At 43.8% G+C, this 16521-nt stretch overlaps 1 protein-coding gene across 2 annotated transcripts in view; it reads left to right on the forward strand.

The window, feature by feature from the left end:
- The window catches only part of RTN1 (reticulon 1), a 177751-nt gene that overhangs the window by 135191 nt on the left and 26039 nt on the right, over window positions 1-16521 (forward strand). Inside the window, exon 1 of one of the 2 annotated variants that reach the window (XM_073585500.1) lies at window positions 3677-3910. The exons of the other annotated variant lie outside the window; for it this stretch is intronic. Within the exon in view, the coding sequence (XP_073441601.1) occupies window positions 3850-3910 (61 nt within the window). The 5' untranslated portion in view covers window positions 3677-3849. Of the gene's footprint in view, window positions 1-3676; window positions 3911-16521 lie in introns of those variants that run through there. 2 annotated transcript variants of the gene reach the window in all.

The raw sequence follows: 16521 nt of genomic DNA on the forward strand, positions 1-16521 counted from the left end.
GGCATCCACTTCCAGAATGAAGGGTTTATCTACATCGGGGCGATGTAGAATGGGAGCGCTAGCAAAATGGGACTTAATGGAGGAGAAGGCCTTGGAGACAGGGTCCAACCACAACTTGGGATTTGCACCCTTCTTGGTGAGGGCCACCAAGGGTGCTACCAACGTCGAGAAGTGGGGGATGAATTGGCAGCAATAATTTATGAACCCCATAAAGCGCTGCACCACTTTGAGAGAATGGGGCTCCTGCCAATCCATCACTGCCTGTAGCTTGGCAGGATCCATGGCCAATCCCTGGGCGGAGATGATATAGCCCAGGAAAGGCATGGACTCCTGCTCAAACACACACTTCTCCAACTTGGCGTAGAGGGAGTTTGCCCGTAGGAGGTCGAAAACTTTGCAAACATCTCTCCGGGGAGAGTCAATATCTGGAGAGTAGATGAGGATATCAGCCAGACAGACTACAAATGAGGTGGTGAACATACCCCGGAAGATGTCATTTACAAAGTCTTGGAAGACAGCTGGAGCATTACAGAGCCCTAGGGGCATCACCAGGTATTCATAGTGCCCATCCCTGGTGTTAAAAGCTGTCTTCCATTCGTCCCCCTCACGGATGTGAATCTGGTTGTTAGCCCCCCCGCAGATCAAGCTTAGTAAACACTCTTGCTCCCCATAGCCTATTGAACAGTTCCGATATCAGGGGCAGAGGATACTTATTCTTAATGGTGATGGCGTTAAGACCCCTGTAATCGATGCAGGGAAGTAATTCTCCATTCTTTTTCTGGACGAAGAAAAATCCCACCCCCGCTGGTGACACCGACTTCCTAATGAATCCTCTTGCCAGATTCTCCCTGATATACTGAGACAAGGCCTTTGTCTCCAGGAGAGATAGGGGATAGACTCGACACCGGGGAGGCTCAGCACCAGGCAAGAGGTTAATAGGACAGTCGTAGGGGCGGTGAGGCGGAAGAGTCTCTGCCGCCTTCTTGGAGAATACGATTGCATACTGTCGATAGCATTTGGGGAGAGAGGAAAGATCTGCGGGGACTTCAGTGGAGGCAACCTGAACGCACTCCCTCTGACATCTACCCTCACAGGATTTACTCCACCCGAGAATTCTCCCTGAGGACCACTCTATATGGGGAGAGTGATGACGCAACCAGGGGACCCCTAAGAGGACCTGGTCGATACCCTCAGGCATGACAAGGAAAGATAGCGTCTCCTGATGGGAAGGAGACAGTGAGAGTATCAGCGGGGTGGTCTGGTGGGTGATGTGAGAGGGTAGTGTCGCTTCATTCACCACTCTGATGGTGACTGGTTGAGGTAGTAAAACCAGAGGAATTGCGTGCCGTTGGGCGAAGGCAGACGACATGAAATTGCCCTCCACCCCGGAATCCACGCAAACCTCCACCATCAGAGTGGAAGAGTCAAACTCAAGCGTCCCCTCAAAGGACAGCTTGGAGGAAAACATTGCAGTATCTAGTAGGCCTCCTCCAACAGCCACTAGATGCGAGCGTTTTTCTTGCCGCTGTGGGCACCTGTTGGCAGAGTGACCAGACTCCCGGTAAATGTGACAGACCACAGGCCTCTTGGAGCTCAGTCGTGTCTCTCGCTTTGATACGCTGAGACCAGATCCTTTCTGGTACATGTCATGTGACCTTAACAGCCGCGCGTGGAGTTGCGATCCACCCTTGGATGTTAACATGTTCAATGCAGCTGGTAAAAAAAAAAATTGCCCCTTTTTTGCAATTTCACCGCACTTGGAATTTATTTTCTTGTTTTCCAGTACATTATATGGTAATGTCAATGCTATTGTTTAAAAGTTAAACTTGTCGCGCAAAAAACAAGCCCTCAAATGGCCATATTGACGGAGAAATAAAAAAGTTGTGCCTCTGGGAGGAAGGGGAGCAAAAAACGAAAATGAAAAAGCGGAAAATGGCTCGGGGGGGCGGAGGAGTTAAGGTCGTCAAACCACTACGTGCCTAAAATCAAATGTTATTTTGGTTGTTAAGAAGGTTCCGACACCATAAATTCTGTGATTTAGAAATGTAAATATATATTATATACATTTTATTTATTATTATTATTACTAGCTTGGCCCATGTGAAATTTTTGCACATTTGTCATCGGGGGTGCAGGCAATTTCAGAAAAAGCAAGCAGGTCAAATGTAAATGTATTTCATGAGATGATGAACACAGACAGGTATTTATATATGTAGACTGGTAATACAATAAATTCCGGTTGAAGTGCCACCTGCAGGTCATTGTGTCTTTCTGCAGGTTTATGAAAATTAATGTTTAAACTGTATTTAGTGATAAAATTGTGAATGTATGGTTTGTTTGGCTTTTTTTCTTGTTGAAGGGAGCAAGTTACCTTTCAACTGGTGTATCATTTGTGTGTGGGGCGAAGTAATCAGCGAAAATGCAGTGCATGTTTACAAATGTGTTTGAATATGTGACTCGCGTGCAGTGAAGTGTGCAATCCTCCAATGTGCCTGAAATAGGCTGGACAAGCACTTGAGCAAGCTGGAAAGACCCCAAGGCAAATGTTTGGATTTGTTTGTGATTAGAGTTGAGCGACTTTGGTCGGATCGGGTTTCATGAAACAAAATTTGTTTCAGATGAAACTGGTCCGACTAGGGCAAAAAAAAGTCGGAGTTTCGTCCGAAACCCGACCCCAATGCAAGTCAATGGGGAATAAAAGTCGACATTGAGTGGATGAATGTCATCCGCTCAATGCCGACTTTTATTTCCCATTGACTTGCATTGGGGTCGGGTTTCGGGCAAAACTCCGACTTTTTTTGCCCTAGTCAGACCAGTTTCATCTGAAACAAATTTTGTTTCATGAAACCCGATCTGACCAAAGTAGCTCAACTCTATTTGTGATGTCTGTAAGCAGTTTTGTGGTAGTGTACTTTGGGGTAGTGTGCTGCCACCTGTAGGTAATTTGACCATTCAAATGGTGTATCAATTGTTTGAGTGGGTGGAGTATGAACGGAGCAAGTGTGCAATTCAATAGGCAGTGCATGTTTGCTAAAATAGGCTGGGCAAGCAATTCGTTAAGCTGGAAAGCCCCCAAGGCAAATGTTTGGATTTGTTTGTGATGTCTGTAAGCAGCTTTGTGGTAGTGTGCTTTGGGGTACTGTGGTGCCACCTGCAGGTCATTTTTCCTTACTGCAGGTTTAGGAAAATGAATATTTAAACTGTATTTTGTGATCAAATCGTGGATGTGTGGTTTGTTTGGCTATATTCTTTCTGAAGGGGGCAAGTTTACCTTTCAAATGATGTATCATTTGTGTGTGTGGGTGCAGTATGAATGGAGATACAAAGTAATCACCGAAAAACAGTGTATAGAAATAATAGAATAGATTATTAGCCATCAGACCATTAGAGAAAACCTTATACGTGTATATTTTACAAAAAACAGCAATGATGAAATAAACAAATCGGGCAAACAAAGAGCTGTTCCAGTAGAACCTGTCATGTCTGTATCATGTGTAGAAATGGATGCATGGATACATTGTCCCATCCGTGATGTAAAACCTGTGTTTATGATGGATTTTTGATGCCGTAAAGCTTCTTGGCGAATGCTTTTCAGTTCAAAGGCAACTGTGCATCCCTTTTCTAGTGATACATCCCCAAGGCAATCACATCACCATTCTGATTTGCTGCAGTGAAGACTGCAGCGTCTCCAGTCTGCCCTCCCCCTTCTCTCCCTTCTGCTTAGAGCATCAGTCTGTAGCGCATGTAAGCCACTCTGGTACCCACCTCACCTATACATGCTTTGGAATGCTGTAGCGACAATACATTGCCTGTGAAGAAAGCCCTAGTGATCCTCCGAGCCCCCCAGCAATGCAGGCCAGCGCCGACTCCACCAGGATGGAATGTTTTTGGAGCAACTGGAAATGCCAGGGTAATGATGCCAGAACCATCAGTCGTGCATGGTACAATGACATGTACATCTATATCCATTTTGTTCAATTCATCCTTTTTTTTTTGTATTTTTTTTTCCTTTTCCATTTTTAGATTCTGCATCAATCATTTGCATTTCATTTTAGCATCCTTCTATGCTTTGCTGTATCTCGTCTGTCTAGATTGGTTAATGGCTGCCTGAGATGTCACGTTAGCCGCGGTCTGGAAAATACTAGGTATTTGAAGAAACAATGGCCTGGGATTATATTTAAAGGAGCTCCCTTTAGGGAAGTGAGGGGGGGGCACGCCCATTGTAATATCCTTGTCTGCCAGCTACACAAAGAAAACCTACATGTTAGTGGGTGAATATGAAGGTTGGGTGATGTTCTAATTCTGTACAGAAATGGAAATCAAATAATTCATCGCAACAATATAGCATAAGGGTCATTAGCGTGAGGAGGTTGAGAATGATAATCTTCATTTTTCGGATGAAGCCGAGGATTTAGTGATTCTTAATATTGGGTCTGGGTGTGGCTTGGGAAGCTTCCCCTCTCTGCCTACCGTTCAGCCATATTTTTTTCTTTTTTTTTTTTAGTATCGCATCTTTGCTTGCCTCCTTTGTTGTGCTGCTGGAGAATCGGTGCCTAGCTCTGCTGGCAGCCTGGCAATGAATGTTTAATTCATTACCGGAAACTGAACAATTATGTATTAACCTGTCAATGTAATGATCTAGATTTCCCAGGTCATGCAAAATTCATGCATTATGTACGAAAAAAATTAAGATGTAATATAATTATTGATAGATGTCGTGATAAATATCCTGTTTTTACGCCCGTCAGGATTGTCATGGTGGCATCAAGTCCTTTGTGACAGTGGTGGTGACAGCACTCGTTCTCATTTTTGTCATGTAGTGATAATGCAAATTTACCCTTTACCTGCTGCAGAGGCCTAACCCAAGGCAAAACGCTGCCTGCAAGGCCGATCATCTATGCAAGCAATAGAAATATATGTGTGTATGTATTGTTAATCTTCTATATTGATTACAGCTTTTTTCACCATTGTTCGACTCTGCTTTTCTAGAATGTACTAGAGCTCCACACCTACTCATATTCTCGTTCCCGGGGCCTCCGGCTTTTCACCTAGAGAATTGCGATAACACATGTTCCATCACTAATAGATGGAATTTCCGTTTCATTCTTTGATATTTTTGAGCATATTCTACGACTCTTGAATTTGGTTAATTCATGTTGATATATTTATGGTGTGATGATTTGCATTTGCATATGCACAATCCTGGTGGCATTGCCAGGGTAGGAAGGCTGGTGCCCAAAGAGGGGGATCACCAGGTGCCTTGGCCAGGGTGCCTAGATACAGTGGCAGTGACCAGAATATTTGAATGAATAGATAAACTACAATTTTGTAGACTACTTTAAGAATAATCACTCAATATTCTGAATTAATTTGAAGGAATACTTGGCCCGTGGGCAATAAGGAGGTGTCATATATTATATAGTTTGTGTTGTCCTTTCTCCAGTAAATAGTATTTTAATACTAATAGTAAAGATTATGCTAGTTAGTACCAGCTCAAAAAAAACTTTTTAGAAAAAGATGTGAAATCATGGGTATAGCTATAGAGTCCAACGTTTTGATGCCCCCCATCCTCCAGACAGCACACATATACCTTTCCTTCCTACTAATTTATTTTATTTTCTGGGCTAGCTTCTGGACATATTCATGGGCCGTGGCACACAGCGTCTTGATGTTGACCGCTGTTAGGACCTTTTTATACACAGCCGTAAGTGGCCTGATGTGACAAGAAGACCCCCTGATCTGTGGTGTCTGGTTCACGATAAAGACCCCTTTACAGTAATATCAGTACTATGTTAAAAGACCAGTCCTTAAATATTCATATTGGCCTTTTGCTTGGGAGGCCTATGCATGGGTATAATGCTTGTGCATTACAGGACAAGTAGGACTGACTGTAGTAGACACTTGTATATGTGGATCCAGTGGGTCCAGGGCCTGTACTGGCAGCAAGAATCAGTGGTCTTAACTTTATATGCCTTGGGCTAGATATTATGTGTAGAAATAAATGTGGCATGCAACAAATGATGACTTAAATATAAACAGATAAAAATCCTTTTTTCGAGTAAAGTTTGCAAAATCCTACATCACAGGCCAACTTTTTATGTGACTGTACCGAGACATCACTAACTGTAGTACCCAGACATCAATGGCTGTAAGTGACAATACACAGAAATTACTGCCTGTAAGTACCAGTACCCAGACATCACTGTCTGTAAGTAACAGTACCCAAACATCACAGTCTGTAAGTGACTGTACCCTGACATCATTGCCTGTAAGTGACTGTACCCTGACATCATTGCCTGTAAGTGACTGTACCCTGACATAATTGCCTGTAAGTGACAGTACCTAGACATCACTGCCTGTAAGTGACAGTACCCAGACATCGCTGCCTGTAAATAACAGTACCCAGACATCGCTGCCTGTAAGTGACTGTACTCGGACATCACTAACTGTAAGTAACAGTACCCAGACATCGCTGCCCGTAAGTGACTGTACCCAGACATCGCTGCCTGTAAGTAACAGTATCCAGACATCATGGCCTGTAAGTAACAGTACTCAAAATCGGTGCCTGAAAGTGACTGCAACAAAACATCACGACCTGTAAGTAACAGTACCCAGACATCTAGACCTGTAAGTAACAGTACATAGCCATCACTGCTTGTAACAGTATCCAGAAATCACTTCCTGTAAGTGACTATACCTAGACATCACTGCCTGTAAGTAACAGTACCCACATATCGCTGCCTGTAAGTGACTGTACTCAGACATCACTAACTGTAAGTAAAAGTACCCAGACATCAATACCTGTAAGTGACAGTACCCAGACATCACGGCCTGTAAGTAACAGCACCCAGACATTACTGCCTGTAAGTAACAGCACCCAAACATCACTGCCTGTACGTAACAGTGCTCAGACACCTTTGCCTGTAAGGAACAGCACCCAAATATCACTGCCTGCAAGTAACAGTGTTCAGACATCGTGCCTGTAAGTAATAGTACCTATATATCACTGCCTGTAAGTAACAGTACCCAGACATCACTGCCTGTAATAGTACGAAGACATCACTGCCTGTAAGTGACGGCACCCAGATGACATCACTGCCTATAAGTGACTGTACCCAGACATCATGGCCTGTAAGTAACAGTACTCAAAATCGGTGCCTTAAATTGACTGCAACAAAACATCATGACCTGTAAGTAACAGTACCCAGCCATCTAGACCTGTAAGTAACAGTACATAGCCATCACTGCTTGTAACAGTATCCAGAAATCACTGCCTGTAAGTGACTATACCTAGACATCACTGCCTGTAAGTAACAGTACCCCCATAGCGCTGCTTGTAAGTAACAGTACCCACATATCGCTGCCTGTAAGTGACTGTACCCAGACATCACGGCCTGTAAGTAACAGTGCCAAGACATCATTGCCTGTAAGTAAAAAACCCAGACATCACTGCCTGTAATTGACTGTACCCTGATATCACTGCCTGTAAGTGACAATGCCCAGACATCATTGCCTGAAAGTAAAAAACCCAGACATCACAGTTGTAACAGTGCCCAGACATCACTGCCTGTAAGTGACTGTACCCTGACATCACTGCCTGTAAGTGACTGTACCCAGACATCAATACCTGTAAGTGACAGTACCCAGACAAAATTGCCTGTAAGTAACAGTACCCAGACATCACTGCCTGTAAGTAACAGCACCCAAACATCACTGCCTGTAAGTGACTGTACCCTGACATCACTGCCTGTAAGTGACAGTACCCAGACATCACGTCCTATAAGTGACAGTACCCAGACATCGCTGCCTGTAAGTAACAGTACCCAGACATCACTGCCTGTAAGTAACAGTACCCAGACATCACTGCCTGTAAGTGACGGCACCCAGACATCACTGTCTGTAAGTGATTGTACCCAGACATCATGACCTGTAAGTAACAGTACTCAGAATCGGTGCCTTCAAGTGACTGCAATTAAACATCATGGCCTGTAAGTAACAGTACCCAGACATCTAGACCTCTATGTAACAGTACCCAGACATCACCGCCTATAACTGACAGTTCCCAGACATCACAGACTCTAAGTAACAGTACATAGACATCACTGCTTGTAACAGTATCCAGAAATCACTGCCTGTAAGTGACTATACCTAGACATCACTGCCTGTAAGTAACTGTAGCCAGACATCACGGCGTGTAAGTAACAGTACCCACATATCGCTGCCTGTAAGTGACTGTACCCAGATATCACGGCCTGTAAGTAACTTTACCCATACATCACTACCTGTTAGTAACCGTACCCAGAAATCAAGGCCTGTAAGTAATAGCACTCAGACATCACTACCTGTAAGTAACAGTACACAGACATCACTGCCTCTAAGTGACTGTACTCGGACATCACTGCTTGTAAGTAACAGTATCCAGAAATCACTGCCTGTAAGTAACTGCACCTAGATATCACTGCCTGTAAGTGACAGTACCCAGACATCACTGCCTGTAAGTGACAGTACCCAGACATCACTGCCTGTAAGTGACAGTACCCAGACATCACCATCACTGCCTGTAAGTAACAGTAACCAGACATCATTGCCTGTAAGTAGAAAACGCAGACATCACTGCTTGTAAGTAACGGTACCATGAAATCACTGCCTGTAAGTGACAGTACGCAGACATCTCTGCCTGTAAGTGACTGTATCCTGACATCACTAATTGTAAGTAACAATACCCAGACATCAATACCTGTAAGTGACAGTACCCAGACATAATGGCCCATAAGTAACAGTACCCAGAAATTACTGCCTGTAAGTAATAGTACCCAGACATCACTGCCTGTAAGTAACTGTACCCAGACATCACTGCCTGTAAGTAAAAGTACCCAGAAATCAAGGACTGTAAGTAAAAGAACCCAGACATCAATGCCTGTCAGGGACAGTACCCAGACATCACTGCCTGTAAGTGACTGTACCCAGACATAATTGCCTGTAAGTAACAGTACCCAGACATCACGGCCTGTAAGTATCAGTACCCAGACATCACGTCCTATAAGTGACAGTACCCAGACATCACTGCCTGTAAGTGATAGTACCTATACATCACTGCCTAGAAATCAAGGCCTGTAAGTAACAGTACCCAGAAATCAAGGCCTGTAAATAACAATACCCAGACATCACAGCCTGTAAGTGACTGTACTCGGACATCAATGCCTGTAAGTGACTGTACGCAGACATCACATCCTATAAGTGACTGTACCCAGACATCAATGCCTGTAAGTGACTGTACCCAGACATCAATGCCTGTAAGTGACTGTACGCAGACATCACTGCCTGTTAGTAGCAGTACCCAGAAATAAAGGCCAGTAAGTAACAGTACTCAGACATCACTGCCTGTAAGTAACAATGCCCAGACATCACTGCCTGTAAGTAAAAAACCCAGACATCACTGCCTGTAATTGACAGTACCTAGACATCACTGCCTGTAACTGACAGTACTCAGACATCTCTGCCAGTAAGTAACAGTACCCAGACATTGCCTGTAAGTAACAGTACCCAGACACCGCTGCCTGTAAGTGACTGTATGCAGACATCACTGCCTGTTAGTAATGGCACCCAGAAATCAAGACCTGTAAGTAACAGTACTCAGACATCACTGCCTGTAAGTAACAGTGCCCAGACATCACTGGCTGTAAGTAAAAAACCCCAGACATCACTGCCTGTAAGTGACAGTACCTAGGCATCACTGCCTGTAAGTACCAGTACCCAGACATCGCTGCCTGTAAGTGACTGTACTCAGACATCACTGCCTGTCAGTGACTGTACGCAGACATCACTGCCTGTTAGTAATAGTACCCAGAAATCAAGGCCTATAAGTAACAGTATTCAGACATGAATGCCTGAAAGTAACAGTACCCAGACATCACTGCCTGTAATTGACTGCACCCTGATATCACTGCTTGTGACAGTGCGCAGACATCACTGCCTGTAAGTAACAGTACTCAGACATCACTGCCTGTAAGTAACAGTGCCAAGACATCACTACCTGTAGGTAACAGTGCCCAGACATCACTGTCTGTAAGTAAAAAACCCAGACATCACTACCTGTAATTGACTGCACCCTGATATCACTGCTTGTAAGTGACAGTGCCCATACATCACTGCCTGTAAGTAACAGTACCCAGACATCATTGCCTGTAAGTAAAAAAACCCAGACATCACTGCCTGTAACAGTACCCCAACATCACTTCTTATAAGTGACTGTACCCTGACATCACTGCCTGTAAGTGACAGTACCTAGACATCACTGTCTGTGAGAAACAGTATCAAGGCATCACTGTCTGTGAGTAACAGTATCCAGACATCACAGCCTGTAAATAACAGTACCCCAACATCACTGCCTGCAAGTATAAGAACCCAGACATCACTGCCTGTAAGTAACAGTACTCAGATATGACTGCCTGTAAGTGACTTTACCCAGACATCACTGTCTGTAATTGACTGTACTCAGGCATCACTGCCTGTAACAGTACTCAGATTTGACTGCCTGTAAGTGACTGTACCCAGACATCACTGCCTGTATGTAACCGCACCCAAACGTCACTGCATGTAAGTAATTGTACCCAAACATCAGTGCCTGTAACAGTATTCAGACATCACTGCCTGTAAGTGACTGTACCCAGACATCCCTGCCTGTAAGTGACTGTACCCAGACATCAAGGCCTGTAAGTAACAGTACTCAGACATCTAGACCTGTAAGTAACAGTACCCAGACATCACGATCTATAACTAACAATACCCAGACATCACTGCCTGTAAGTAACAGTACCCAGACATCACTGCCTGTATGTGACTATTCCTAATGAATAACAAAAAAACTGACTGAGGCTGGTTTCACATTTGCGTTTTTTTTGCGCCGGATTTTAGCGCTAAAAAATGCATGCATTTTTTTCCCTATATTTTGCATGGGATGCGCTTATGTGCGCATACACATGCGTTTGTATGCGTTTTTCCGCGCATGCGTTTTTTTGCGGTATGCGCTCGGGCGCACAAAATGCATCATGTTGCATTTTTTTGGGCGTCCGACTTGCCTCAAAAAAACGCATGCGTTTTTTTACAGCAAGACACCCATTATAAGTCTATGGGTGCGCATTGGCATGCTTATGTATGCGTTTTTTTGCGCATGCGTTTTTTTTTTTTACCATTAGTTAGACAATGGAATTTAGGGGTTTGGGTTAGAGCTAGGGTTAGTTAAGGGGGGTTAGGGTTAGGGTTAGCTAGGGGTTGGGGTTAGGGTTTGGGTTAGGGTTAGTAGGGTTTGGTTAAGGGTTAGGGTTAGTATGGTTTGGTTTAGGGTTAGGGTCTGGGTTAGGGTCAGGGTTAGGGTTAGGATCAGGGTATGGTTTGGTTAAGGGATAGGGTTAGGGTCAGGGTTAGGGTTAGGGTTAGTAAAGTCATGGTTTGGGTTAGTGTGAGGGGCCACCTAATGTTGGAAAAAAACGCAAACGCGGTAAAAACGCACTAAAAACGCATGCAAACGCATAAAAACGCTGCGTTTTTTTCATGCATGCTCATAAAAATGCTTGAAAAAAACGCAGCATTTGTATGCGTTTGTATGCGTTTTTTCAATGCGTTTTTTTGCGGGAAAAACGCGCTGCAAAAAAAAGCAAGTGTGAAAGTAGCCTCAAACACTAAGAACTAGCCTGAACAGGTGCATACCAAAAAACAACTTACATATCAAAATAGGAAAATGGTTGCACTCAATCGTGTTAAAACATGTCAATGTGAAATACGTGAAATGTGAATAGCACAATGGCTTTAGAAATTTAGGAAAAATACACATGAGACACTTCGCACAAAAATTTGGTTAAATAATGTGTGCCCATCCACCATCGTTAAGGTAATCTCATGAATCGGATGGGTCCCTCACCTCCCTGTCCAGTGTGACCACTTACCTAAGGCTAATATCTGCATGCATGGGTGAATGTGGACACCTCTCTCAGCAAAGACTACATATATGGGTCGGTCGGACCTAAATGTGAGTGGATGTAATTAAAATCACCACATGGTGAAGGGCGGAGTGCTCCGTCAGCAAGCTAGGCATATGAATAATAAGTAAACTGACTGAAACACCAAGAACTAGTCTGAACAGGTGCATACAGTGCTGCCACTAGGAATTTCGGGTCCCCGTACTGGCAAAATTTTCAGGGCCCCCTTGAGACTCCGTCCAGGCTCCACGCCTCAAACTGTCCACAGTCAAAAGATTTTTTTAAGCTGCCACTACGACATGGTAGACTCCTTTGGCCAGGCCCTACTCTACTCTAACCAATTAAATTTTTGTTAAAATATCCAATACAATTTAGGTATATTTTTATTTATTTTTCAATTTTTTAAATGACCAATAATATCACATACAGGGGACAAATACCACCGCACCATGTCCAGACAGCATATTACCACCACATAGTCACCTATAATACCACATACAAGGAAGAAATACCGCCAAACCATGTCCAGACCACATATTACCACCACAGTGACCGAATAATATCACATACAAGGGACAAATACCACCGCATCATGTCCAGACCACATATTACCACCACATGATGACCAATAATACCACATACAAGGAACAAATACCACCACAACATGACCAAACCACATATTACCACCACATAGTGACCAAACAATAGCACATACAAGGAACAAATACCGCCACACCATGGCCGGACAACATATTACCACCACATAGTGACTAAATACTACAATACTGATCAATAATAAAAAAAACACAAGACTAATATCGTCATAAGTGCCATTATACATAGGAGAACTGTACTTAGTATGAAGTCTCTGTGTCCAGGTAATACAGTGATCACCGGTGACTTTATACACAGGAGCTCTGTGTATAGTGTAAAGGTAATACAGTGATCATTGGTGACATTGTACACAGACCGCTGTATATAGTATACAGTGTAGTGTATGGTGTCAGTGTACAGGTAACACACTGACTCACCACTGACGTCTCTAGGTGAAGTCCTTCATCTTCGATTTTCATCTTCATCCAGCACAGACTGTCATCACTTCTTCCAAGCAGGGCTCGTCTCTGCAGGAAATAACAGTTATCTAGAGCACCGCTTGCAGAACACATTACTTATTTTTTCCCCAAATTCTAAACTCCCCCAGATGAAGAAAAAAATGTGACGGTGTTGCTCTGCACAGTAACAGGACCGCCTCCCCCATTTTAAACAGTACCCTCAAAAAATAAAATACATATATCACTGCAGTAATAATATGCCTTAATTAGCCCCTATGGTAATAATATCCCCTATCCTGGCCCTCGGGTGTCTCATTCCTCTCTTCAGCCATATGTCCTCCCATCCTGCCCCCATGTGATGTCCCATGATCCTGCCCCATCTGTCCCATGATCCTGCCCCATTGTCACATGATCCTGCCCCATCTGCCCCATGATCCTGCACCATCTGTCTCCATCCTGCCCCCTGTGTCTCCATTCTGCCCATATCTACATCCTGCCCCCGTGTCTCCATCCTGTCCCTGTGTCTCCATTCTGCCCCTGTGTCTTCCATCCTGCCCCTTGTCTACATTCTGCCCCATGTCTCCCATCCTGCCCCCCCATTCTGTCCCGTGTCACCATTCTGCCTCTTGTCTCCATTCTGCCCCTTATCTCCATTCTGCCCCTTGTCTCCATTCTGCCCCTTGTCTACATCCTGCCTCCATGTCTCCATCATGCCCCCGTGACGCCAATCCTGCCCCGTGTCTCTCGTTCTGCCTCTGTGTCTCCATCCTGCCCCGTGTCTCCAATCCTGCCCCTATGTCTCCCATCTTGCCCCCGTGTCTCCAATCCTGCCCCCATATCTCCAATGCAATGAAACAGAGTGAAAAATTTAAAGGGGTCTGAATACTTTCCGTACCCACTGTACGTATTGTAAGTACCATGAGCCCTGAGCAAGCGGTGGGGGGGGCTGGTGTGTGGGCGCTGGCATTGGACCCCCTAGCTCGCCAGTTTTCCTTACATTGAGTGGGTTCCCTCACCTGCTCAAGGCCCTGGCACTTGCCCGGGTGCTGACGCCGACCCTGGGATAGGTGATGACTTGTTAATTGGTGGGGTTTCAACTACTGAGGTCTTTACTGATCCTGAGAATGGTGCTCTAAAGTAACCTTTTAGAAATGTAGCTGTGTTTACAAATTCTTTGTGGGAGGAGATTTCCAAATACATTGCTAAGCTACTTTCAGAAGTTCCTTAGACAGTGAATAGATTCATGTGACGCAAGCATGGCCACTCTTTCATTTAAAGGGAACCTGTCCGCAGGATTGTGCACAGTAGCCTACAGACGTGAGGGAGCCCCATTCTCGAGATGTTTTGCATAGGTGATAACTTTCAATGATGGGCATAATAACCCTTTAAAGAAAATCTATCTCCAGATTTTTGCTATGTTATCTGAGAGTGACAAGATGTGAGGGCATGGAGCCGGATTCCAGCAATGTGTCACTTACTGGACTGCTTGGTGGAGTTTTGATAGAATCCCTGTTTTCTCTGTTGTAGATGTAGCAGAGCTCTGAATGCTGATCTGTGTATAACCCCGCCCACACCACTGTTTGGCAGCTTCCTGAGTGCAATTGGCCAGTCGATGGTGGGGGCGGGGTTACACAGATTAGCTGAACTGGTTGGCACGAGACACCTAGTCCTGCAGTGATAATGTCCTGCTAATAAAACACTGACATAACAAAAATAACAAAAATCTGTTGGCAGATTCACTTTAATATTCCCAGTAACCTTATATCTTCTCCCCAAACACTGTGTTCCCTCTAGAGATACCAAATTACGAGTACAGTTCTATAAGACATTGGCCAGTTTAAGACTTTTTGAATATCCAACTTCAGTTTGCAAAGAGGAACTCTTGTGGAAATGTAATAAAGGAGGCGAAGAGATTTGACATTATCGAGTGCTCACTCCCAAAGGCCATTCTAAGTTCAGTTGTGCTTAAAATTACATACCCCGGCAGAAATTTTGCTTTCTTGGCCTTTTTTCAGAGAATATGAATGCTAACCCCAAATCCCAAACAATTTTCCTGGCAGTTGTGGACGACATTTTTGTTGGTCTACCTGACCGTGGTTTTGTTTTTACAGAGCCCCTGATTTTCCATTTGTTAATCATACTTTGAACGCTGCTGACTGGCATTATCAATTCCTTGGGTATCTTTTTGTATCCTTTTCCTGTTTTATACAGTTCAACTACCTTTTCCCCTAGATTTGTTGACAATAATTTTGCTTTCCCCATGAATCCAGAAACGTCAGTGGCTGGATGAAAGATACAAGAGTCTGTCTGGATCCCAGAAACTAACCCAGCTTTTATGCACACACACTGATTACAAGCAAACAGGTCACAGGTGAGGATGTTAACTTTAGTAGCCATTCAAACCCATTTGTGTCAGCTTCATTTGGATGTTTTGGTTTGTCATTATGATTTAAAAAGAGAAAACACAGTAGTTTGACAATAAATGGCTTCACCCAACCACTAACCATGAGTGGGGAAACAGTTTTGGTGTTATCCTTCATATTCTCTGAAAAAAGGCTAAAGCAAAAATTATGCCGGGGTATGTAAACTTTTGAGCACAACTGTACAAAGTAAAGAAATAAGTTTAGTAATGTTAGGAAACCATGGAGTGTTTAGAAAGAAAGCTGTGTGCGTCCAATTACAAATGGGCAAGGGCTTATGGTGAGCGATAGTGATCGACTGCTTTCTCAGAAAGGATAAGATCAAAGGATAAAGATACTTTCCAATAAACTTCTGACAATCTGTTCTTGGCCTGGACATAGCTAACATATGCCAGCACAACCACCCACTGAGGATCCCTAATATGTAGGCAATCTGTGTGCTACCTTGTTGGGTCCATGAATAGAAAAGTACTGTAAGCAATAAAAGTAGGTGATAGAAGCCATGTTACTTTTTAGGTGTGTATATGCAAAATAACCATTTTTTATTGGCTAAAGGCAACCAGGTAAACACAAAGGATGCTGACCAAGTGGCTGTCATCAGCTTATGAAAATAGCAGTGAATTAAAAGGGTCCTTAGGTGGTAATGAAGCCCTGTCTTTTTAAACAAATTTTGTGTATTTTTTCTTGTTTTACAAAACCTTTTATGTCACGTTAATGTGGATGTCATTTTATACAATCAGCAGCATGGATCATTTTTTACAAATGTATCATGTGAAGATTCAGTGGTCAGCTTTTATCCTTCATAAGGCTATGTGCACACACTGCGGAATCACCTGCGGGTTTTTCCCCGCGGAACCGCAGGTAAAGTGACCTGCGGTTTTGCCGCGGTTTGGCCTGCGGTTTTGCCCTGCGGTTTCACACCTCTACTATGTTTAAGGTGTGAAACCGCAGCGGAATCCGCAGAAACAATTGACATGCTGCGGTTTATAAACCGCAGCAAAAACCGCAGCGTGTGCACATAGCCTAAGAGCTTTCTTTTTTTAAAAAAACAAAACAAAAAAAAGGAATACCTTT

Source organism: Dendrobates tinctorius, unplaced genomic scaffold (genome assembly GCF_039654945.1).
Source record: "Dendrobates tinctorius isolate UK_male_01 unplaced genomic scaffold, ASM3965494v1 ptg000010l, whole genome shotgun sequence".
NCBI classification, from domain to species: domain Eukaryota; kingdom Metazoa; phylum Chordata; class Amphibia; order Anura; family Dendrobatidae; genus Dendrobates; species Dendrobates tinctorius.